This window comes from Chinchilla lanigera, unplaced genomic scaffold (genome assembly GCF_000276665.1).
Source record: "Chinchilla lanigera isolate Chin_1 unplaced genomic scaffold, ChiLan1.0 scaffold00002, whole genome shotgun sequence".
Lineage (NCBI taxonomy): Eukaryota > Metazoa > Chordata > Mammalia > Rodentia > Chinchillidae > Chinchilla > Chinchilla lanigera.
The window spans coordinates 11734421-11761005 of NW_004955403.1; the positions used below are offsets into that span (position 1 = coordinate 11734421).

The following is a 26585-nucleotide window of genomic DNA, read 5'->3' on the forward strand; positions in this document are numbered from 1 at the left end:
CCGAGTAAAGGAATACACACACTATGACTCCATTCAGATAAAATTATAAAAACTGCAACTAACCTAGGGTGTTCAGTGCTTGCCTGGAATGGGATTCAGTGTCTGCTTTAGGGATGACAGGATTACACAGGGGCTTCAGGAATCTTGTGGAGGATGAGTATGTCCATTTTATTTTGATTATATTCTGGTTTCAGAGATATTTAACAGACATCAAATGCTTTCTATGTCGATCACTCATTAATAAAGTAGTTGAAGTTCAGTTAAGCTCTATGAGAGAGAATACGTGAACCTGTTTAGTTTTATCAGAGGAATTAAATGATATGCTGATTATATACATAGACCTCTTTGAAACTTGGATTATTTTAAAACACTTTTAGATCTTAATAGTTCACTATGTAAGCTCACATTTTGAAGAAGAAAATTTGTTTTACTTAAAACTGTGGCCCAAGTCTTCATGAGAAAGCTACTGAACAAATTGCAAAATATTGTTCTATTTGTCATAGAAGGGCCTAGCTTCACCTCTACAGGCGGTATGAACACTCTCATCTACTTCTGCAATTAAATCAGATACAAAAACCTAAGTTCAAGAATAAGCCTGTCAGACGCAATATACAAGAATAAACCTGTTAGCAGTTCATGTATGTTGTCAACACCCCTGAAATCCTACTGGCTCATTTCAATTTTTTACTTCTGCTTTTCTTGTTTGCCTCTGGACAAGTTCTGACAGTCAATTTTGCATTTGGTCTTTTGATCTGCAACTATCAAAGAGAAGACATAAAGAAGATGGACAATCGTTGAAAACAATCACACCAAGCAATTCTGTCCAGGAAGTATGAGCAGTGATACTGTACATTATGTTTTTAAGAATCTTAAACCCAAAACACCGGCACACAAAGATCTCAACTTGCTTTCGTTTGACTTCTAAGTAAACAGAGTTCTAAGCAATATACAGAGCTTGCGTTAAAGCACAAGATCATGGGATTTTTTTTTTTTTTTCAGCTCTACTTTTTCAATCAAGAAAGACAAGACTGATGTTACCAATGATTAAATGTCTTCCCTGTTGGGGTGGGCAATAAGTCCGGGTGTAAAAAAGTTAATTAACTGCAGATATATACAACTACTATTTGTTAATTAAAATAAATTAAAAAAGAAAGTTAATTAAATTTTTACTTTTCCTTCTATGCTGGGTAATCAATCTAAGACATACAGGAATAGTGTATCAGAAGGCCAGGGTGCAGATGAAGTAAACCACTACTGTTAATCAGCCTGTATACAACTGATATGCTACGGGTCTCCGTAAATTAACTGGGGTTTCAATCATAAAATTAATTTTTGAAAAAGAATTAGTTACAAAGGTTTTTATTTCTAGCATATAATCATTTCTTTTGCGGGGAGGGGTTACCTGGAATCAAACTCAGGACCTCACATTTGCCAGGCAGGCACTACACCACTGAGCTAAATCCTAAGCCCTACTATATAATCAGCACTGAGTAAGAATTCAAGGATAAACATTCCTAACATAACGGGTTCTATTTCTTCCACAATGAACTTCTTTAATTTTAAGCAAAATACATAAAATACATACAATAATATGCAATCATGAAAGTAGCCACACAATTTGTACATAATGCTATACTTTCAGTTATTTAAATACTTTTAATTATACATTATTTAACACAGCTTATACATGTTGTAAAGGTATAAATAAGATTATTCAAAATAAGTATCTACCAAATACAGTAATGTATAAAATTCTAAAAATATACAGTGGTCTACCAACGGCCATTGTCACTGAAACAGTTCGCTAGAACAGATAATTACAATTTAAAGGATTCACAGGTAGAGTGCAACACAGCTGCACAACTGGAAGGAAAATGACGCCCGGCTCTTTGAAAATACTAGCATATGCCACAGCTTAACTGGGAAGAAAAACGGTAAGTATTTGTCATCCTTTCAATTACAGTATGAGAGTTCATTAGACAGGGTTACGGAAACTTAACTCCTTTGTGCTTAGGCCCCATGAAGAGTCATTTTTTTTGACTTTTTTTTTTTTGTGGTGCTGCGAATTGAATCCAGGGCCTTGTGCATGGAAGGCAAGGGCTCTACCACCGAGCCACATGCACAGCCCAAGTAGCAGTTAATTTTACTGACAGCTTTTTGAACATGAGATCATTTGCCCCAGAAATGTAACTCTCTGGGGATCAGGCACAAAATAACTACCTTTACCTGAAAAATGTACATCACAAAATTTTCCAAAGGACATCTTCACCTTAAAAAAAAAAAAAAAAATCAAACCCGAGGGCAAAAGAACTGAAACGTTTGCCTAGTCTAAAAAGGTATCCCCATTAACAGCTAGGCACTACTTTTACCTTACACAATTGTGATTTCCCCTTCAAAAATTGTAAACTTAAATCACACAGGGACCATGTCTTCACCTGTCTCAGCTCATCCTACTTATAATGCCCCAATCAAGGCAGGTCTGTGTAACAAAGTACAGAAGTATCTACTAACTTAATGACAACAAAAATCGCCTTTTTCTCTCTACTTTAACAAGAAGCAATGAAAACAAGTAACACTAAAAAAATTTGTCGGGTTTATCAGTGTTGCCAAATTCCAGCTTAATTAGAGTTTAGCTTCCAGTTAATTTCTACTAGTTGAGAACCAACCTGTCATCACTATTCAGAAAGCACTGTTATTATTAATGGAATATATGCTTAAGAAAGCATAGCTGGGCATGGCGGTGCACGCTTGTAATCCCAGCACTAGGGAGGCTGAGGCAGGAGGATTGGTTTGAGTTTGAGACCAGCTTGTGCTACAAAGTGAGCTCAAGGCCAGGCTGAACTGCATAGCAAGACCCTTATCTCAAAAAGACCAAAAATAAACAAACAAAGAAGAGTACAGAACTCCAAAACATTTAAGTAGTCCATCCTCATCTGATACGGCCGGAAATTCATTCACAGAAACACGTATCTGAGTGAGAAATTGTACACACTAATGGAGGTATCAGTACCAGTTCTATACTTAACATGTGCAGTAAACCTCTGTAATCTTCATTCTGGAAACTTCTTCATACAAAGCTCACTGCTCCGAATAGGAACAGAACTCACGTAGTGACACTACAGATACCTGTATGAACTTTCGTCACACTTCCTGTGTCTACTTTGTGTGTTGGGATGGATGCAATGCTTTTTAAATGTTCTGCTGCATTTGAAGTTCTGAACCTACGGTTGATCACTATTGCATTCCAAATCACCTACTGGTCGGAGCTGACTAATTTAATATGAAAAATACATTGTGCAATTACATAATTTGCACCAGTCCATGTACGATGGGCCTTAAAGAATCTGACAAGATAATGTAAAATTCACAATATAACTGTTCTGAATTAGATTCTGGCAAACATTCAATCATTACGGCTGTAACAGTTGAGTTTAGGATATAGAAACCATGTAGGCTGAGCTCTCACAGACGTGAGAAAACAAAGATCGTGTGCTCGTAGAAAATGAATGCATTTTACAGAATATAAGTACAAAGCCATTATTTCTTTTATAGAAAGGTTACAAGTTCTGATTTCATAAACTACAGACCTTTTTAAAGTGAAGCTAAGTTATAACACTGAAATTAATTTTACACACATATACACATACACGCGCACATTTCTATTTATTTTGTGGTGCTAGTGACTAAACCCAGGACCTTTGCACTGAGCTATATCCCTAGCTCTTTTGAGGCAGAGTCTCACTAAGTCATCCAGGTGGGAGCTGAACTTGCAATCCTCCTACCTCAGACCCCAATGTGCTACAAAGAAATAATAACAGTGGGAATTATATACAAGAGAAATCTCAGAGGAAAACTATTTAAAATTAAGGTTTTTAGATAAATGGACGTGAAAAAATTTGGTCAATTTCACATGTACTAATTAGTGTACTAATACAGAACTGTACCATGAATACAAAAATTAAGTAAATTTTGAAGTACAAACTTCAGAGAAACTCTTGCTGATATATCTAGACATGTAAAATGTTGCAATATTAAAAAATTATTTCTACTGGCCCCTAAAATAAACTGTTATTTAGGAGCAGATTTAATTTTGCAGTTTAATTTTCTGATGAAATGCTTCTGTATTTTCTGAGTATGCCTTTCTTTATGATGGAAGAAACCATAAGATAAGACAGATAAATGCATCTAAAAATTACAGACTTGGAGATACTAATAATTACTTCCAAGGGAAGTAGCTTCCTTTTGCTTCTCTTCAAAATGACCTACTTGTTACACAGTTTCAGTAATGCTTTAAATACCTAAAAGCCTTCAGCATATTTTTGTTTTCATGGGTCTTTCATATGGAAAATTTAAAAAGGCCAAAAACTTAGAAATTATAACAAATGAATTCTAATTTTTACTTATAAGATAAATTCTTAGAAAAAAATTTTAAGATGGTTACAAAAAAATGGAAAAAAATTGACAGCTTGGGTTATGGTTTTAAAAAGAGTCAAGTGGTTTAGATAACCATGAAAATGTTTAGAAATAATGCAATTAATTTCCACAAAAAAAATGGAAAAGAAATCTTTCAGGGATATAAAACTCAAGTAGCATTTTTAATATAAAGTATTTGAGTAAAATGACAATGTAGATGGGAGATAAACTTGGCTTATAACGTTTTATTTGGTGGAAATGTTAATTATAGTGTTAGTACTGAACAGACAGGAAGTAAACATCAGTTTTAATGTTATCACTTGATAAGCTTCACGATCAGGCCTTCTTCAATTAGACAATTCAGAAGCACTTTATTTATGTATTTATTTTGTCTCTTTGAGACAGCGTCTCGCTATGCAGTTCAGGCTGGCCTTGGGCTCACTTTGTAGCCCAGGCTGGTCTTGAACTCACAATGATCCTCCTGCCTCAGCCTTCCGAGTGCTGGGATTACAGGCGTGCCACCATGCCTGGCAATATAAACAGTTTAGAGACCATTCAGTCTTAACTTTTAGATGCAAATGAAGAAACCAAGGCTTGTATTTAAAATCATACAATTCACCTGAGGCAGAACTGGAAACTGGGGCCCAGGTTACCTGACGCGCTGCTGTCACTATTTCAGTAGCCTTGAAAATTCACTCACCCTTGCAAAATAACAAAAGCAGCGCTGTGGTATTTGAGAAACACAAATGTAGTGATGGTAAAAAGTTAGACAGCACTAATAATGTCATTAATAAATTATATCCAAATAAAAATGTCTTAACCTAGTTTTTCAGGGTATCTAAATGGCAAAGACCTTTACCCACATTTTCTCATACATTTATTCACACTCCTAAAACAGAATAAGTAAACTTCACTATGTGCTACTGTAACACCATAGATCTCAGAGATCCTGAGGCAGAATTCACTTCAACTGTAGGAGATTTTTTTTTGTGTGCCAGGAACAGAACTCAGGACCTTGCACTTGCCAGGCAGGCACTGTGCCACCGAGCTACATCCCTGGCTCTGTAGGGATATTTAATTAGGTCAAGGGTCTACTAATCTAAAATTACTCTTTCATATAATGTCACCTGCATTCTCTTCTGGAAGCTAAAAATTAGTTATGAAACTTACTGTTAGTACTGTTATTGGTCCACATGGTTCTCTAATAAGAAAACCCATTAGTAACTGCTTTATGTGTTAGGAATGTTCTCAGAGAAAACAAAAGCCGCTCATATTCAGGTTTTAATGTATGATGTTCTTTATTTACAACTTTATTGGCAAAAAAGAATGGAAAACACAGGGCACTGCAGCTGATCCCGTTGGGTTCACGTTCCATTTCACACGTCCATCGAATTGTCCAGAGATACACAATACTGAATCTGCACGGGCAGTTTCTTTTATACAGTACAGTGCTCACATTCTAGGCAGTCTTTAAACCATATAAATACAAAGGAAAGGAAACCACTCTGAAAACTGCATCAAATAAAGGGTCTTTGAGTGTAAATTTATGTTGCTGATATTAACACATGCCCAATGAAAACCAAAAGCCGGAAAAGCGGTTACACTTCCTACTCGAGTGGACAGTTACAACGATCATTTTCTGCAATGACCTTTATATTTCAATTTATCATGAACTACTATGAACTTACTATGAGATGTAGCCAAAGTCAGAAGAGAAGACGCAGGGAGAATATTCCTTTTTTGGAGGAGACCAAGCCCTCCACAATCAGCACGGGAAATGAACTGTTGATCCTGTTGATTCTAGGTGAAAAAAATGTACTCAATTTCAACTCACGCTGAGCTGACTTAATCTTTTCCTTGACTTGGTGTCATTCCTCTAAATCGAGTGTGTTTAATTCTTCTTCTAATTCATCCAGATCCTCCCCAGTAAAAAGGTTTTCATCCACAGGAACAGCGCCAATGGCTCCGTTCTCCTGTGCATCCGCTTCATTGTCCTCCTCCAAGTCACTGCGCTCGCCATTTTCAGCCCGGCCTCCAGAAGCTTCGTTTAGCTTGTTTTCTGAAAGTAAAAAGTGAATCCAGTAAGGCCTAGAACAAGAAAGCGCTTCTCACTAGCAACCCACAGCACAGATGAATGTATCTCTTCCTCTTGTAAGACACTCTTATTGCAGGCAAGTGACTGTTCACTGCTATACACATTGGAGGGCTGATATGATGAACGTCTACAATTCTGTGTACGCTACATAACCTAGTAATTCAGTTTTTAAACAAAACTTCCACATGATGTGTTATTTGAATAAATAGTTATGGAACAAAAAACTACATAAGCAGAGACTTGATTTTTGGTTTTGCAAACAGTAATTAAATGACACTAGAAATAAACCTGTGAGTGTGAAGGCACAAATACTTCATCCAGGAGCTCAACCATGAAGGCTCCCTCCCTCCCCGAGGGTGAGGGGCGAGGGCGCAGCTCCAGGGCGGAGCACTTGCTCAGCAGAAAGGACAGCAGGTTTGATCCTAGCGTGCCAAGCAAAGGAGGGAAAGCCACTTCCCCTTACAGCTGCAAATGGCTGAGGAAACAAAAATGCTGGTTTCTGTTTGTTCAACGACAACCTTTACATAAAGACAACTCCTAACAGCTTTAGATTTTTAGCTATTTCAAATATTTCTGATGAAAAGTCCTGGGGAAGGGCTCGGATGTATCTGCAGGAGTGTCTACTGTCACTCCAGCCTCCCAAAGGCAGCACAGCAGCCGTGTCAGGGAGGCAGCCCTCGGACAGCGTTCTTGGGGCGCAGCAGCCAGGCCAGCTTTCAAGTTAAAACCTGCGTTCTGGGACTGTAAAAATACAGCTTAGGCTCTTCTCTCCATTTCGCGGTAATTAGTATCCTCCCTCCTCTCCCACAGCAAGCACACCGAACTTCTCCCCATCTCTTCACACCCAGCACTCGAGCTATAATTAGACGCAGTTGCACCACCAATCCTTACCTCCAGACGCACCCGACAGCCTCCCCCCCCTCACGCAATCACTGTTTATACTTCCAGGTCTTGCTTCTCCAACTGGCCTCCTTCCACTTTCAGTGTTCTTCATCCTCTCTCCTTCCTACACCTAAGTGAGGGTTTCTCAGATCCGAAGAGCACCCAGCCTGACGGTGCCCCGCGTCTAAGCTAAGTGAGGCCTGTACTCACCCTCTTCCTCCCAGCACTGCAGCCCTGCTGAAAACTGGCACCGACTCCCACGCACCTTCTCCACTGCAACCACCAGCTTATTTTCTTTTGCCCCAACTAAAATACTGGCGATCCAGTGTGTTCCAGAACGCTGCTCTACTTCCCACGCTGGGTGAGCACGTTCTCTCCCAGACTAACGCAGAGGATGTGCAGGATTTTCTCCTCTGCAAACGGTACTGTGTCCTGGACAGTGCCACTTTAGGCAGCCACAGCAGCTCACACTCGTGAGTCCCACACTGAACTCATGGCCTCCGTCGCCGCACTTGTTTTCGGTCCTCTTCTAGTTAGTTAACAGTTTTCCCACACAGTCTCTCACTTAAACAGCATCAACTATGCACTGCTTTCTGCAGGGCCGCGCTACAGCTCTGTTACAGTCCGGGACGGTACACATCGCAATCGGCCACACCTCGTTTCTCTGCAGACACCCGCCTGATTCCTAGGATCCTGCAGAAGGCAGCATACTCACCGTCTCTATCTGAAGCATACGTGCTGAATCTTTCGAGGCTGGCTACGGTAATGCCTGTCTCATCTACATCTCTTGGGATGTACAGGCTTAAGTCTATGTCATTTACGCTCACGGAATCATCAATCTTCAACAACAAACAGAACAGACAGTTGTTACAAATAAAAGGTTCCACAAATCAGCTTTACCAACATTTATCTTAATGAAAATAAAACTGTCACTAAGGCTAAATGAAAAGAAATGGTCAACTACTGCCAAATTCATTTTTTTCTAAGTTTCTTAAAAAAGCTCCTTTCACTGGCACCTCATTTTTACAGAGTATGATACTCTTTCAGCTAAGCATTTTATGATGAGTACTGAATAGTAAGTTACCTGTCATTACTAAAACCGCCTACACCCAAATGCTCTGCCGTTGTCTCTGCACTTCGTCTTTAGCACTATGCAGTGAACAAGACCTGTTTTATTTCAGAGGGGAATAAAACAGTTTTCACAGCTAATACATACAGCACTTGCTTACACAGCAGGCCCTGTCCTAAGTTCCACAAAGAACTATTAACAAATATCACATTATCTCCTTTAATACTCACAAATGCCCTAGGATGCAGTGATTACCATTACGTCCACACTGCAGAGGAGAGCAGAGCTCTATTTCCCGCTGAGGGAATGACCTGAGCGGCCGCTGTCACTGAACATCAGGCCCGTGACCAACGCGTCCCCTTACCTCATCACCGCCCGTTCCCTGAGTGTAGCGTGTATCGTCAGCTTCCTCGTCGTCGTCATTGACCAGTTCAGGACGGAATTCAAACACCTCTCGACCACTGATCTGTTCAGACATGCAAATATCTCAGCTTAGGAAAAATCCCAAACACTTCTTGGACATTGACTTTGGGCACGCAGACGGTTAACTAGGATGTAACCCTCACGACAGGTACCACATAAGGGAACAAAGACCCAAGGGTGACTGTGCGGCTGGGGACTTACCACCAGCGCCTTTCCTGCTTTGAAGTCCGCTTTCCTTCTTTCCATATCTTGTTCAAGTTTATCAATCTTCTCTTGTCTTTTCCTCTTCTTCCACGCAAGGAAAGATTCTAGAGTGATTTTGGTAACATTTGGACCTAGGGCAGAACGCTGCAAAGGGAAAAGAGCGTTCAAGCCCCTGCAACTGTGTGCAACAGCCGCCCTCTCCCGATGTGGTGAGCCCCCTGCCCAGGACCACCCTGAAGACGGTAAGTATGCAATAAAGACACAGCTTTACTTCATGTGACCGTGAGTCAACGGAGAGTACAGAAACACCACACTTGAAATCATTTACTCCGAGCTACCTTTTCTTCTTAGTGTTTAACCTGAGTACTAAAACTGGTCAAGAAAAACCATCTGAACAGGAACCAACTACTGAGAACAATGAAAGTTTGAAGGACTATGAACAACATCCAAGTTTCATTTGTGATCCTCAGGAGATGAGAAACAAAATTAAACACTACCTGCTCCTCAAAGCATTGTCAAGTAGGAAGTATGCAGGCAAATACTACTTGCTGAACACTGGCCAGGGACTCAGCGTTAGAAGCTTTACACATACATGCTAACACACTGATCTCCACCAACAGAGAATGACGGGAAATTTGCCAAGATGAGACGGAAGAGACGGAAGACCAACAGACAGAACTGGGAGATAATACCAAATACACCAAGTTTTTTAAAGTTGACTTGTTTTACTACAGCATATTATATCCTGGGCAAGACACCAAAAAAGTATGTTCATGAGAAATACAAAATGTTAAGAAAGAGCAAAATACAGGGTAGCAGGAAGTAGCGAGATCTTTCTCAAATGAAAAGATGAAGGAGGGAAAGACAGAAGGGAAAAAGCATTAAAAAAGGGTCTGGAAGAAAAAAATGGAAATAGAGCCTTTTCAAATGGGAAGGGGATCAAGAGCTGGAGGATCCGGGAGGGCTGGGAGGGGAAGGGGCCGAGAAACGATGAAGATGTGCTGCGTCCACAGACAGAGCCCCTGTGGGGAACGTAGTCTACTGCAAATGCAGGCTAATACAAATATGAATGAAAAAAAAAAAAGTGCACAGATTCCCAACATCAAGGACTTATACAAAATACTCATTACTTTAGTTAGGTAGAATATATATAGTTTTTAAATACAAAATTCTAAATCTAGTTATTTCCAATAAATTCAACAACTTCATGTGGTTGCCCTATCTGCTAACTTACAGAATAATACCGTCCTTTGGTCGAGCTAGAAAAGTGTAGCTAAAGATCCTCTTTTCCTCTCTGAGGCCCGGAGTCACGTGGCCCAGGCTGCCTCAGCCTCCTCTGTGCTGAGGACAGAAGAGCACCAGATGCCCAGCTCTGAGGGTCCTCCTGCGTGACCCCTGCTGCCCTCCCACAGGTCAGTGTGTTGAGTCCAAGGATGGTGATACATAACTGAAAAATGCAGGAAAGCTGTCCCCTCCGTACCTAATTAGTTAGTATAGAGTTAGGGAGAAAAAGACTAAGAAAAAAATCTAAAAATGAAAGCTATTTCTAAGCAATCTGAGAAGTGATTGAGCACGTCAAAGAATGCAACCTCAGGAAAAGAATTTGCTAAGGCAGTACTGAGCTCTTTCAAGTCGTTAGCTACCCCTAAAAGTAATGTCCTGACTGACTAATGCTCACGGCTTGGTTTACATTTAGACACAAAAAAATAACTAAATCAGAACAACTTTGAGAAAAGATCACAGTATCTCTTTCCCCTTCATGACAACATGCTATTGCCCCCAAGTGGTAAGTATTGGAATTCATAGCAAATACTGCCTTCAGTATTTTTAATGGTAGGAAGAAAATACCACTTACTTCTCTTTCAATGAGATCTTCTAATGAAATTTCATCTTCTTTCTCTTCTTTCTTTTTATCTTTTTTCAACACAAATCCAGGAGGAAGTGCATGACGATACATACAATTATCACCTCCTCCAGGGCATACCCAGAACCAGCCATACTTGTTATTTTCAATAGCTTCAAGGAAATGCTTGCAGACCTGCAGAGACAATATTATTTAGAAATGATGGCTCAGGGCAGCCCACTTCCACAGTAAACGCTGAAATGCACAGAACCAGCACATGCCACTCACATCCACAGGCTAATCACTTAGGTTCGCAGCACTCTGAAGTGAAGAAATGTAGCGGGCGTGGTGGCACACACCTATAATCGCAGCACTCGGGAGGCTGAGGCAGGAGGATCGTTGTGAGTTCAAGACTTGCCTGGGCCACAAAGTGAGCTCAAGGTCAGCCTGAACTGCATCCTATCTCAAAAAGACTCCCCCTCAAAAAAAGTACACATAAACTTGTCCTACAATCTTAATGAAATGGCAAATTTCCTTGCATGTGATCTTTATAAAGCTCCTATCTATACACACTATTCCATTTTCTGAATTATACAAGGACTTGTTTTAATTAGTGCTTGTAAATGTATTTTAAAATCCTAAAGTTTAGGTAAATCAGCATATATGAATTGGTTATAAAAAATAAAACTATGACTTTGTTGTGATCTTTCCCAAAACTAACATGCAGTAATAACATAAACATTATGTTATTACCAGACTATATAAGCAAACTTCTTACATCTGAGTCACAAGGGAACAAGGTTCCAAGGAACACAAATGACAGTGGCCCTTTGCAAAAAAGGAACTATTATCCAGTAAACAGTACCCCAGTATACCCCCACCAAGAAATGAGCAGATGCGTGCGGTTCTAGACTTAAAATATTTCCACATAGCGAGACTTTTCACTATAGTCTTAGAAATAAGTCACTAAATTTTCAAGGTACATTTCCTACAATATTACAATTATTATCTATCGAAGTTTCCTTTTGGAATTTACATCTTAATATTTTTAAACCTGTAATTAAAAAGTATCTCACCGCTATAAAGAACAGATTAACTGAGCTATTTTAACAGGTCTCCCTCCATTTAGAACAGTAACAAGGAAGTAATTCTTATCTGAATACATGATTGTATTCATTCATATTTCAGAAATAAGATCATACCAGGAAATGGCCTTTAAAGAACTTTAATCACATGGTTTTCAAATGCTATTTTTGAACAACTAATTTTGTAAAGCACAGCTTGTAAATTCCAACAAAAGAGCTTGATGTACTTTTTATTGACAAAGTAAAAATAAATTTCCAATAACCTAAAAAATAACCCAGTAGAAAACAGCAGCAAATACCTTGCCACATAATTCTCCCTAATAATAAATACCACAGCAACTCAATTCAAGAAAAGGACATACTATTTGAGTTTTTGGTTTTTTCTTTTCCGCCTCACCGTGCTTCTTGTTCACTACTTCTTCGAGCTTTTTCTCATCCCAATTATCCATTGTATCTAAACAAAAAGAGAGACAAAATATGTTTTACCTACTGTGTCCTTAACACTTACCTTCTTAAGCAGGGAGGAGTGTGGTAGTGTAAGACTCATAACCTAACTGACACATATTCTTTAAAACCAAAGGCAAGCACACATAGTACTAGATGATTCAACAAAGCTTCCTAAGTATAGGTAGTTCAGGCAAATGAGAAAATAGTGCAGGAAAGAATAACAGATGAATCTAAAATAAATCAGGAAAAGTGGAAGCAAAAAAGCAGCAAGATGTGTCACACACAGACCGACTTCCTATGATACCATGCCATTACGTATGCAAACAGATGAATAAAAGTTTTTTAAAAAATTACTGTAAGCACAATCATTTATTTAAGGGGTCATACATATGGTAAATTCAGGTTTTTGTGAAAAATAGCAAATCCAAGTAATTATTCTTTACAAATACAGTATTACTAAGACTGAAATGTTTTTCAAGTTATTACACACTAGTAACAAGTCAAAAGTAATAGGTATTTTTAAGAAAAAATTTAAAAATACCCTTTTCAAGTTCTTCATCTCTTGCATCAATGTAAACACTTCGTTTTTCACATTTCCTCTCCAAAGTCAGGTCATGAGAGAACTTGCACTTATCGCCTTTAGTACACTGTCCCTGCTTGAAGAAGGCACACACCACGGACTTGGGATCTGCACCTGTGTCAAAAGCGCATGGAATTTACATTATAAGCTCCAGATCATAAAGTGCAGCTTGCACCTAGGATAACCATTACCTCTGGCTAACTTGTTACTGCCCATGTACTGATGCCAGAGGAAATACCCCTCACAGTGTCTGCTAAGAGATTTCTTTAAGGTTTTTTCTACAGCGTTTAACGTGTATTTTTGTTTCTTTTATTCTTCCTGAAAAAAGGTGGCAGGGCATGGGAAATTGGACAGAAACGTTATTCCACAGTCACTTGCCCAGCAGGAGTCAACAAAACACGACACATAAATATATATGGAGAAATCCTGCCAAAATTTTGTGACTTGTGGTTTAACTCAACTATAGTTTTTTTGTGGCTAATACCAAAGACTGAGTATTATAAATCAACTCGTAGGCTGTCTCGACTGTGCCTTCTTAAGTGTGGGGCTAGCGCCTGCAATCGTCCAACGACACAGCTAAGAAATAGCAAAACAGATCAAGTTTTAAACAGGAATTCCATCGGGAAAAAAACCACCACTATGGATACCTGAATTTTACCTTTACTTATTTTTTGAGCAGCAACTACCGGTTTGAATAGCTCGTTTAACTCCTGCAATTCTTTTTTCTTGTCATCTTTCTTCAGTTTCTTTTCAGCTTCACTTTGTGCCACCTGTAATAGTCCCAGATTTAGTATGTAAAATTGTTTAGAAACTTGTTTTTACAACAGTAACCACCACCACAACAAAGACATATGCATATTTACATAGACAGGCCTTACCTCTTAACACTAGGGTCCTGTGGTATATATTAAATGTTTTGGTTAAACTACTAAAATTGCTAAACCCTATGAATTCTTTTCTCTACAAACGGTACCTTTCCTGTTTACGAGCATATTCAAAAATTTATGGCAATAAACATTTATTAAGCATTTACTACATGCTTAGCATTTTTAGCAAATGGTTCTTGAGCTATTTTTCCCGTGAAAATAATCTATTCCCTTGAAATACAGGTACATTTTGAAGATGAGGAACATCTGGAAATGTACAATTCCACACAACAGTGACTGAACTGCCCGAAATTAACTGCAGTGCTTTGCGGGAGAAACACTCAGCTAGACCAATGTCAGGGACTGTCAACTAGGCAAAACACGGCGCACAGTTCTAGGCAATTTACATACCTAATGTGATTAGAGGTTCATCCAAACATAAATATGTCAGGTCCTACACTAGATGACAGGGAGTAAGATGAAAAGACAAAGTACTTATTTAAGGAAGTTCAGAATCTAGTAGGAAGACAGACATGTCAACAATGGTAACACAATTTACACGGCACCCTGGGAACAAAGGACGCCTGTATGACGAAGAGGATCAGATTGAGCTGATAACCTCCCAGGGGAGCTCAGAGGAACAAGAAAGGAATTCTGAGAGAGCCAGCCAGTGCAAACACGGCAGGAAAGGAACCAGGTACGGGAAACACCCAGCTCTGTCCGCATCAGCGGGTAACAGGGCTCAACTAAGGGGTGTGGAGGAAGCAGTGACAGCATTTTTAACCAATAGTTTGTTTTTTTTTTCCTTTTCTGGTACCTGAACTCAAGACCTCACGCTTGCCTGGTAGGTGCTTGTGCTGCTGAGCTACATCCCTGGCCCAACAAATGGTTCTTGAGATTATTATTCCTGTGAAAATAACCTATTCCCTGGAAACACACAGATGCGTTGTGAAGATGGGAAACACCATCTTCACAAATGTACGGTTCCTCACAACAGTGCCGAGGCACCCACAATTACCCGGAGTGCTCTGGAGGAGAAACACCAGGCTACTTTTACTTTAAAAGATCAGGGTAGCAGCTCTGTGAGGACAGACCATGAATCCAACAATAAAGGCCAACTGCTGCGGGCAGCACACACAGCTAAAATAAGCCTTAGCGGCGAGGCTGGAAAGAGCAAGCACTAAGCGATAGGACTGAACATGAACAGTCATGAAGGGGAGCTCGAATTTCCACACGCACGATCGGCGCTGCTAACCGGGACAGGGCGTACAGGAGGAACAGGTTTGAGAACAGCAGGCAGAGATGAGCTCAGTTTTGGACATAAAGAGCACGAAATGCCTACTGAGCGCTTGGGAGGAGCTATCATCAGGCAGCCGCCCTGAACACGAAGACCGATGCCAAGGAAGACAGACAGGCTCCGGTCCCAGATACAACCTTCAAAAACAGCAGCTCACAGATAGTAAGTGATTAACACTTGGGGCGTGTGTGAGTCCTGAAGGGCAGTGTGAGAAAGCGCCGAGAACTGAGGGCACCTCCTTGAAGAGTTAGCAGCGAGTGAGCCAACAGGACCTAAGTAAGTGACCCACCGAGGAGCGTCTACTGATGCCCCTGTATCGGAGAAGGCAGCAGAAAGCAGAACTATTCGGGAAGAGGGACTGCAGGGATGGAATGGCGAAGCGCTGCAGTCAGGTCTGCGCCTCCCCAGCGAGCCTGACGGTGTGGGCGTGGGGCTCGGCCCATGCTGGGGTCCGCACTGCAGTGCTGCAGCACCCTTGCTCACCCTGCTCGCCTGGGCGGGTGCGCGTGGGCCCAGGCTCTGTCCACACCCCCAGCACACAGCCTTGCACTGACTGCCCGGGACACCCTAGCAGCTCCGCGGCCCCAGTGGAGGTGGGCACGGCCCCGAGAGCAGGCTCAGAGCTGCCAGGGAGCTGGGGTGCATCTGCGGGGACACAGTGCTCAGCCTCACTGACGCCTCACCTGGAGGGGTGGGAACACGGGGGAAGACCTAGGAGCAGGGTCATCTTCTGAGCACCGCACACTGCCACACCTAGCCACGCCCACACACCCTGTGGCTTTCTCAGGTCTACAACACCTGAAATCACCATGCAAAATACCAGAAGGACAAGGCAGGGCAGAGGAACAGGACCGAACACGGGGCTTTCTTCTCGTCTAGCCACCAGAGGAACCCTGCAAAGGATAACTGACTTCACTGTGCAAATGAAGACCAGGGTCACCAAATAACAAAAGCTGGGCATGGTGGTGTAGGCTTGTTATCCCAGCATCTGGGAGGCTGAGGCAAGAGGATCTCAAAATCAGGCCCAGCTTGGGCAGCAGACTAAGACCCTGTCTCAAAAAAAAAAAAAAAAAAGCCTAACAAAAAAAGACATTTGCAAGAGTACTGTTTCTGGGACTACCACCCTCCCCAAAGATATCAAATGAGTAGGTGCTCAAGTCTCTTAGATACTATTCAAAACTCCTAAGAGTGCAAATGCTACATAACTAGGTGTGATACTGCACTATTTTAGGAAAAAAGTCAGTACAAGTAGAGACAGCCATCCTTTATCTAATGAGGCTTAGCTGTACACATGAACAGTGATGCAACTTCTTTTTGAAAAATATTTCTGATCCACAGTTGGGTGGATCTGAAGAGGCAATCTACAGATAGAGAAAGCTGACTACGTTTTTTTTTTTTCTTTGTTTTTGGTGATACTAGGATTTGAACCTAGGGACATCCACAGCTCTTCGTAAAATTCTGTATTTGACACAGAGTCTCCTAAGCCACTCAGATGCTCAGACTAGGTTTTGACTTGTGCTCCTCCCGTTTCGCTCTCCCACAGTGCTGGGATCAACTACATGTTCATTAGGCGAGGTTAAGCAACAGCTTGGAGGAACAACAGCTTCCGGCTTTAGCATCAAGCGAAGGGTGAACACTGAGATACTGACGTGCTGACAGCAGGAGTGAGAGAAACTGGCTCCCGAGGTGTCAGCTATCGAAGGTACATTCTGATATGCTTACATGGAAAAAAATCTGCAGTTAAATATTTGAGAAATTATTTTCTCCTTCATTAAAAAGTGTTGTGTCAGAGTTAAGGAAAAGGAGACAGGATAGGTGAAAACAAGTACTTTATGGAAGAATAAATGCCTGAGAACACCCAAGGGGTAAGGAAGAAAGGACTCTGGGAAAGGACTTGCCTTCATAGCTACTAGGCCACTCACAGCAGAGGACCTCGCTTCAGCCTCGGGACAGACGAGAAAAGAGAAGCCAGAAACAGATCCTAATATATTCGAGACCGCTGCATGTCCACAGTGGTGCTTCACCTCAGGGTGACAAATGATGCTGGTGTAAGTGGCTATTCTGCAAACAAACTGAAGGACGTATAAAATATATTTAAATGCCATACTGTGGGCTGTAAAGATAAGCTAGACATTCAGCTGGGGATGCAGCTCAGTGGTAGAGTGCTTGTCTACAGCATGTCCAAGGCCCTGGGTTCAAAGCCCAATACTGAGGGGAGGGGAGGAGAGGGGAGAAGAGGAGAACGCTGGATATACTGGACGATATAGCCACTAAAAACTGTTAAAACAGAACTGAAACATCCCAAATTATCTGCAGTGCTCACACAGGTACCTCTAGTCAACAAGAAGAAAGACAAGTGGAAAAGGACCTGAGCAGGCAAGCCACGGAAATGCAGACACAGACGGCAAGCACGGAGATGAAACAGGGCAACACCGACACACCACAGTGTCATTATCACATTTGAAAATATTACTAAGAATGTCAGTGCTTACTCCTCACACACTGCACACGAAAATGTGCAGTATTACAGCCTCTGAAATGTGACCTGGCAAATTTATTCAAATTAGAGATCTATTTCCCTGGATGTCAAAATACAGTTTGTCAGCAGATAATCTTTGCCACAGAAATAAAAAGTACAAATGCAAGTAATAACAGATGTACAAAGATATTTCTTGCAGAAGTGTTCTTAGCAGCATAAAGCTGAGAACAAAGTAATTAGTTATGAGCTGTAAATCAGACAAGATATATCACCACCCACATCCTGTAGAAGAGTACACAGCCGATTCAGAATAAATGAGAGCTACAGAAAAGTGGCTTGGAAAAATATCCGAACGTATGCTGTATGCTGAACTTTTAGAATACAAGTCTATTTTGAAATACAATTATAATACCAAACACTTTTACTTTTGACAGATGCTGTATAATATTACATGCATAAGAGGAAAATACAGAAATTTACTTACCTGACGTGGATTTTGTTGACCAAATTTAACTTGATGAGTGACAGCCTTGATAAACTTTTGTTGCTTTGCTCCTTTCTTATTCTTTAGACCGAAAGTTTTGTCCTGAATGAGAAAGAGCACAAAAGTATTTCAGCTATTTATATTAACTTGCTATGGTTGATACACTGTGTCAACTTGAATTAGTCTAGAAGCTTAACCAAGTAACTGGGCAGTTCTACAACCTGTGTGGGAAAAGGTCAGGCCCTTTAGCTCTAGGATGTTGTTTCATTGTGTCAATTTGACAAGTTTAGAAGTTTAAGTGATTCAGCAGGGGGTCAGGGTCCTTACATTATAAACATTCTCACCTTGTGGAAGAAGGCAGGGAGAAGGTGTGGGAAAAGAGCGGGTAGCCAGCGTATATAAGGGAGGGAAAGAGGCTGGGGAGTGGGCTTGCTATTTTTGCTGGCCTTGGACTGCTGCCCCTGCCTTGGTCCGTTACCCCTGTGCCATGCCACTCTGCCCTGGAGCCAGCTGATTACGGACTGAAACCTCCATAAACTATGAGCTAAATAAACTGCTAAATAAACTTCTCCTTCCTTTATTTTGGGTGTCAGGTATTTTGTCCCAGCAACAAGAGAAAAGTAACCAAGACAGTAGTTTTTCAGTGATACCTAAAAGTTACCCATTAATTTGTCCTATGAAAAACAGCCTTCCTTATGTCATGGAAGGATATTAAATAGTCATGCAAAACACTAAAAATCAAGCCAAGGCAATACATGACCTCAAAATATCATCATGATTCTTTAGAGTTCAATAAATACAGTTATCATCAAGTGTCTTACTATAATGCTACTTTCCCATAGTGTATTTCAGAGCACCAAATACTGATATAATAAAAAAGTTTACGACAGTGTTGATTTGAATGGGATTCTTAGTTCTTTTTCTGGTGAGGCTGCAGATTGAATCTAGGGGCCTTGCATATGCTAGGCAAGAACTCTACCACTGAGCAACAGCACCAAACCCAGATTCTTAATTCTTATGCACAAGGTGTCTTAGAACTGTTAGCACAGTGGGCATAGTATGTAGCACTCTCAAGTCTTACTTCACCTCAGAATTCACACTCATCAGTATATGCTAAAGAATGAAGAGATTTTTTGTTGCTTGGTCAATGAGGAATAAACACTACACTAGAAGAAAAAAATACATTAAGTTTTGGACTAGTTTTGTGGGCAATAAAGATCTTCTCAAAAAATATCACATTTAATAAACCAAACTACTAAAATGTATACATTGTTATTAAAATGGAAATATACCAAACGAAAAAACAACATTTCATTTAAATCTGGAATATTACTAGTATGGTAGCTACCAATCAGGCCATACTCATTATGTGCTAGGCACTAACAGCGATCCTTGCCTATCTACTCCTATTTAATGTGCAGTGCAAAATACTGAGAAGCCACTGCAAGTATGTGTGTGTACACGTGCACGTGAGGGCTGTAGTGTCCTTCACGAGTCACACCCACCTGACCTTCAATGTGACTATCTGAAAACAAGTCTTTGTGGATGTAGTCAGAAACAATCACACACACTAAGGGGAGCCCTAAATCAAGTGACTGTGTCTCCATCAGAGGGCAGAGAGGAGGCAATGTGACACCAGACAGACACAATTATAAGCTAAGGAAGGCTAAGGATGGCTCAAGGCCCCAAGGAACTAGGAAGAGCGAGAGGATTCTTCGCTAAAGCGTCAGAGGACATGGCCCAGCTGTCACTGTGACTCCAGACTCAAAGCCTTCTAAGCCATGAGTGAACCAGCCACTTACTTTTTGGTAAGACTTGCTTTGTTACAGCAGCCCTAAGAAACCAATACAGTGAGCTTTCCTCTAACACGAGTGGGTAGCAAGCCTGACAGGAAACCACCAAATACTGTATTTGAAATCCCTTTGTTCTGTCTCTTCTGTTTCTCTGGAAGGCTCACCTAGATGGAGGAAAAGCCTGGCTACAGACCCGAAAAGAGAGGAGGTGGAGAAGGCATGTGAGGCACTGGACAGCCCCGGTGAGGCGCTTTCACATGCACGTTAATCTTCAATGTGACTATTTGAAAACAAGTCTTTGTAGATGTAGTCAGACCTCTCTGCTCCTCCTATCTCTGCTCCAGAAGCAGACGCCCCTGATTTTTTTTTTTAACCTTAGAAAATATACAACCTGCTTGTTGTAGGGAGAACTGCCTCACTGAGTGCTAGACGAAAACTGTTAGCACTTCTAACACTCTTAGTTGCTTTTAGATGGCCCCAAGGTCCCCTGCTGTTGACTTTTCTCATAACTTTGCAAAGCAAAGTCATCTGAGCGGCACACTCCTGGGTGGACCCTCAGCACTGACTGTTCTGTTCCAAGTCAGTGCCTGGCTCATCCACTCACCACCACCTTCACATGCTGGGGTTCAAGAGCACAGACACTTCCTAACTTCAGAGTGCAATGTGTTTTTCTCTTTCATTCTCCTATTGATGAGTGGTTTCAGAGAGGTAAAAGGGGCAAAAAGGTCTTTATCTTGATCGTCTGAGAGGCATTTAGCCTGAAACAAACAAATTTGCAGGACGTTAGGATTTGAAAATGGTCAACACAACGTAATCTTTACAGCATCTCTAAACCAATAAAACAGATGTTTCAATGCTTTTAAGACTGAAAAGATTAAAAGTTTTTGGGTATAAAAGGCTATTCATGACGGATTATTCATCTATATACCAAAATTTGCTTTCCCTTACTTACACACCTGTTTTAATACCCCAAAACAGTGTTACAAAATACCACATGAATTTTCTATAGGTTATGTGTACGAAGAAAAAGGTAGTACCCACAGGCTGAAATTCCCTGCCATCAAGCCTTCTGTGAATAGCAGCCCTTGTTTTTACAAGGACCAAAGGTAAGACAGCTAACACACTACGACACATTCAGAGATGACTGCAGAGCGGCAACCAACTGTGCGACGGCCACACTTTCTTGTCACAGAAATGAGCTGCCCTGAGAGGGAGAGGAGACTTCACATAAAACATAACCAGATCAAAGGGCAACGCTGTGTACAGATGTTCTGCCAGGTAACAATATATCTGGCGTTCAACCTATGCCCTGTATTTAATGACAGAAGCCACCGACTATGAGTAAACAAGACCAAGTAGTATGCTGGACAGTGACAGATGAAAGCTCAGGAAAGAAAAAAGGCCCTAGGGAGACCTGACCTGCTGGCAAAGTATTCAGAAGAGCACTTTCTCCAGATCCCAAGAGTTCGCAGGTTTCACTACACGTTAGGACACACTGATACAGTCTACAGACATAACAAATGAGTTGTATTTTCAAAGCCTCTAACTACAGTTCAGAAACTACCTTTGAAAAGGGACATTTACCTAGCATGTACAAAACACATACTTTATTGAGTTTTCCTAACAGTCCAAGATGCACTGTTGTCTTTCTGTGAAGTCTAGAAACTCAAGAAGGTACAAGTCTTTTGAAGTTTGGTAGACTGGGCATGGCTTTGTTATAATTAAAAATGTATATGGAAGTTTTGTTACTTATTACATTCACTGTACTGTATATTTTATATGTGGCTCAAGACAACTCCTCTTCAATGAGGCTCAGGCAAGCCAGGAGTGTCCCACCTATGGGCCATGAGTTGGACATTTCTACCCTAAACAGAGCTGGGTCACCTCCTTTGCTGTAGCTTCCTATAGCTATACCCTTCTGAAGATACAGGATTCACAGCAGAGAGGCAGTATAGCACAGCAGCCAACAACAAGGCTTTAGGAGCCAGATTTCCTGGGTCTGAACCCCAGCTCTGCTGTTTGCCAGTTTAGTAACCTTGGACAAGTTATTTAACCTCTGTGTCTGTTTCCTCAACGGAGAAAGGGTAATAACACTTACCTGACAGCCACTATTAAAGAAGCTATATAAATTTATCACCAATACATGGCTCAGGCGTCTTTTTCCTCTCCTTTCCCCACAACAGAGAATTGTGCCTAGTCCCGTAAGTGTTAACTAGTAATGATGCGTGATACTGACCCAAGGTGCATTTGACCACACAATTTGAAAATAGGAGAGTTTACAATTTAGATTACTTCAATAAAGCCTTTTTCCTTTTCCTTGAGGTTTGGACAGACTTTTACCTACCTGGATTGGGACCTGGGGGAGTATGAGACAGGAAAAGGAAGCTATAGGTTACAAGTCTTGGTTAAAACAAAATTAGGAAAATAGAGCCCTCACTGGGTTGACCAGGTTCCAAAGGTTAGACTGCAGGGTGAGAACAGTGTGTGTATGCCTGCTTCAGAAGACCTGGGAAAGCAATACAAACGAGTTTACAAAATAGGCCATAAAAAAAGAATGGCTCCCTGAGGCTCCTACAGCCTTAACACACAGTGAATGACTTCACTTAAAACTCTGGCCTTTTAGTCCTCATTCCACTCTCCAGTAACCGTGCTCCTTTTACAGGCCACAGGCCTTGTGCTCCTTAAAGATGCTGGGAAAACAGGAAGAGGGGGAGGGCAGGGCAACACCGACCAGCCAGCGTTTCAGGAAACTGGTTTCTACTGCGTGGTGAGGCAGGCAGAGGGCGGTGATACTTCTCTGTGTTTGTCTCCCTCAAATGCACTGCTGAATGCACTTGCTGTCCATCTATGTGAAGGACACTCTGCAACTGATTAATCCAGCTTCGAGTAACCAAGAGTGGGCCTAAGCTGAAGTTCTTCACTAGTAACCGGTTTTTTTTTTTTTTTTCTCCATGCTTTACACACCAGGCTTCTCTCTACAGGTTCCTATTCCTGTATTACTTTTTTGCTGCTGCAAGTCCTTTGGTGGACATCCCGTATTCAATTTCCTTAAACCCAAAGATTATTTCTATAACCAAATATTCTGGGGACCAGAGATATAGCTCAGTGGCACAAGTGCCTGCCTAGCAAGTGCAAGGTCCTGAGTTTGATTTCTGGATCCAACCCCCACCAAAAAACAAAACAAAACAAAACAAGAATATTCTGTTGCTCAAAGCTGACCTCAATAAATGGTAGTATACACCTTTTAGGATCAATGTTTGAACAGCTAAGAGAACAATAATCTCTTTGATATATTCACTTCAGAAAGAAAATACTTATTCATGCAAATAAATTCTGAAGAGTTTAAAACAGGAAAAGAAAAAAATGCAGACAACAAAGAAATTATTCCCAGTGGGGAAGAACTAGTAAGCACAGCCAATGCAGGCCAGTCTGTAATTATTTCCCCTAACTAGTTCCTTATTTATGATATTAACAGTAGCTGCCACCTATTAGATATATACACACATACATACGTGCCACATGGCAGGCACTTTACACGTACATTATCTCATTTAGCTCACAGTTCTGTAATAACATAGAAGTCAGCTCCACTTTGCAGATGACAATAGGACTTTAGACTGCTCATGTAATTTGCTCACAACTATAGAGCAGTGATGGCAAACCTTTCAAAGGCCAGGGCTCAAACTGCAATCACAAACCCATTTATTTATTGCAAAGTGCCAACACTGCAATTAAACTGAATATTGAGTTCTTAGTTTAGAAAAAACAACTTCTATATTAACAACTTTTGTCTTAAAAAGAAAAACAACACATGTGCCACAGGTTTGCCAGCACTGCTGGAGCTAGGACTTAAAGAGATTCAAATCCAGGCTTCAGGATTCCAAAGCTGCTGCTCTCTTCATTGAATTATTGTTACCTCTTCAACTGGGGCTGTAGCTCAGTAGCAGCACACTTGACTCGTATGTGCATGGCCTAGGTTCTGTCCCCAGCAGCACCAACTTAAATATGTAACGCTACCTCTCAAGCATCTTTTTATTTCCCCTACTTAAGAGTTCTCAAGAACTGCAACTTAGCTCTGGGTGGTGGCACTCGCCCGAATCCCAGCACTCACCGAAGCTGACCCAGGAGGACAACGGTGCGCGGCCTGGACAATTTACAGATTTATGGAGACTCTGGGCCACAATAAAAAAAGGTTTGGAGGTGTAGCTGTGTAAAGGCCTGAAGTGTGCTGCCCAGTCATGGGGAAAAACAAGCTGCATGTTGTTGCGTTTCCAGGACATGTTGTTCCATTTCCACGACCAGCAATAAAGGCACAGAAGATGAAACAGGTAGGTAGGCCAGTCACCGAAAGCCCATGCAGAAGTACTGAAGGAGCAGGGGGTAGAGCGCATGCTTAGAGAGTACCCAGGCCCTGGGTTCACGCCCACCACACTCACACAGGCACACACCCCACGGAAAAGCACTTGTTCTACTTAACTCTTCATGCTGACCCATTTAGAATCTCAGGTCATGTATGTTCATTATGAACATTTTACTTTAACTTTTATGCTTTGGTAATAAAAATCCTTCCTAGCTGGATGTTTGTAAATGTACACAAGAAGTGGAGAGGTGTATCTGCGCTGAAGCTTGACTGGTGAGCTGTAAGCTGAACTTACCCCACCTTCCCAAATCCCTTGCAATCACCCTGGAGACAAGCTTGGGTTTTGAGAAAGAACAAAACCAAATCAAGTTAATTCCACCACCTTTGCCTTCCTTTCCATCTTTCTTTGGCGATACTGTCGCTAATGCAAATTTGTTTTTTTGTTATCTTAGAAAAATAATCTTATTTGTTGGATGTTGGGGATGGCTTAGTGGCAGAGTGTGTGCTTAGCATGCCAAAGGCTCTGGGGTTCAATCTGGCATCAAAAAACCCAAAACCAGACAAAAAAATGAAAAAAATCTTGTTACAAGATGAACGGGAGCCACACATATGTTAATATTCTGAGTTGACAGGACACTCTAACTTCTATATACTTTCCTGGAAAAGAAATTAAGCCTTAACAATGAAATTAAAACTAAAGCTCTATAATGCATAAAGCATACTAACACCTATTTTCATATGGGAACTTCATATGGCAAAAAGTCTACTACTTTTAAGATACTTTTACATGTCCTTCTTGGTTTACACAGCACTGACTGCCATCAGATTATAATTCCCCAGAGATTCTCATTGGAGCCAGGAATGTAGATTGTTCAAAACTGCGAAGGTGACATGGTTCTGTTTTCAAACGTCTAGCTATGGCACTACCTGTGATAGAAACAGAAGAAACTACCAGTAAGAATACAAGACCTACTTCAGAGTTGGAATGTGGCTGAGGTTACTGAAATTTTTCACAAGCATTTAAGTCAAATCAGACTTCAAAAAAATATATAACATCTGCCCACGTTCTGATTAGATTTGTACAGCAGAATCTTGAGGACTTTCACTGCCACTTTGCAGGGCTGTAACCAATTTAGAATCAGTACTAAACATTTCAAAACACCATTCATTCTGGTTGTTTCAAGGAAAAGTATTCCACAAATGGCTATCTATAATTCAGATCTTGTAGCAAAATGTTAATAGCTTTTTCCAATTACATCCAAAATTCACGATGTATTTTTAATGATGAGGAAGATTAAACTGCAGAATTCCACAATAACTATCTCAGTGGGACATGGTATGTTTACGGACTATCAAATCGATTCACTATCTTAAAGAAACTCACTGATACAACACTGAAAAACAGCCGTAGTACACTTTACGTCAAAACCGTTCCTCGGCCACAGAGGGTACAGGCTCCATGTGCTAAGTACACACACACACAAACTGAGAAATGGTACTTAACACAGCTACTGACATAACTTACTGTCTTTTAAAGCGTTACTTCATCTAATTCAGATTATATGCACCAAACGTTGCATACAGAAGGGTGGGCTGCGATCTGAAAGAAACCTCTGCTTTTTATGGCAAAATTCAGAAATGGACCAAAAAAGCCACGAAGCAGTAACGTGTTGGCTCGCAAAAACTGACACTATCCCGCCTGGGTGATAAGTAAAAAACAAGGAAAACCAAGGCCCGTCAGCAGTCGGCCTTCCAAAGAGACTGACTTGAGCCCGCCGAGAGTGTTCTTGGACAATCCTAGAAACACCTCGGATCTCGGAGGACACAAACTCGGGGGTCACTTCGCACAGGGCGGGCGCGAGCGGGCGGAGAGTCCGGGCGCCGGGGACGCCAGCGGCGGCGTCACTATGGCGATGGGAGGCTGGGCGGGGGTCGCCGAGGGCTGGAGAGGGGCCGGTAGGGCACACAGAGCCCAAGTGGGGGTCACACGGGCCCAAGGGCGCGAGCCGCAGCCTCGAGCGCCGCGGGTGGGGGGGCGCGCGGCGTGAGTGGGGGAGGGGGCGAGTACTCACCTCAATAATCTTCTCCTTCTTTTTCTGCTCCGCCTTTTTGCTGCCCCCGGCCTGAGCCTGTTTCTTGGGGGGCATTGCGGAGAGGGATGGCACCGGCCAGACTTAAAGACAGACGGACGCCGTGGGGGAATTTGGCACAGCAGCAGGAGGAGGAAGACGGGAGCGCCGTCGCCGCTGCAGCGCACGGAAAGCA

The 26585-nt window shown here is 41.5% G+C and overlaps 1 protein-coding gene across 1 annotated transcript; it reads right to left on the reverse strand.

Annotated features, from left to right (window-relative positions):
* Positions 1-5686: 5686 nt before the first annotated feature.
* Zc3h15 (zinc finger CCCH-type containing 15) lies at positions 5687-26585 on the reverse strand. Its single transcript, XM_005373338.2, has 10 exons — positions 26393-26585; positions 18168-18269; positions 13700-13811; positions 13003-13155; positions 12377-12468; positions 10942-11124; positions 9084-9230; positions 8824-8925; positions 8106-8229; positions 5687-6472 (listed from the first exon to the last, which is right to left on the reverse strand). Exons 1-10 carry the CDS (start codon positions 26465-26467, stop codon positions 6282-6284), a joined length of 1281 nt encoding a protein of 426 aa, XP_005373395.1. The 5' UTR covers positions 26468-26585; the 3' UTR covers positions 5687-6281.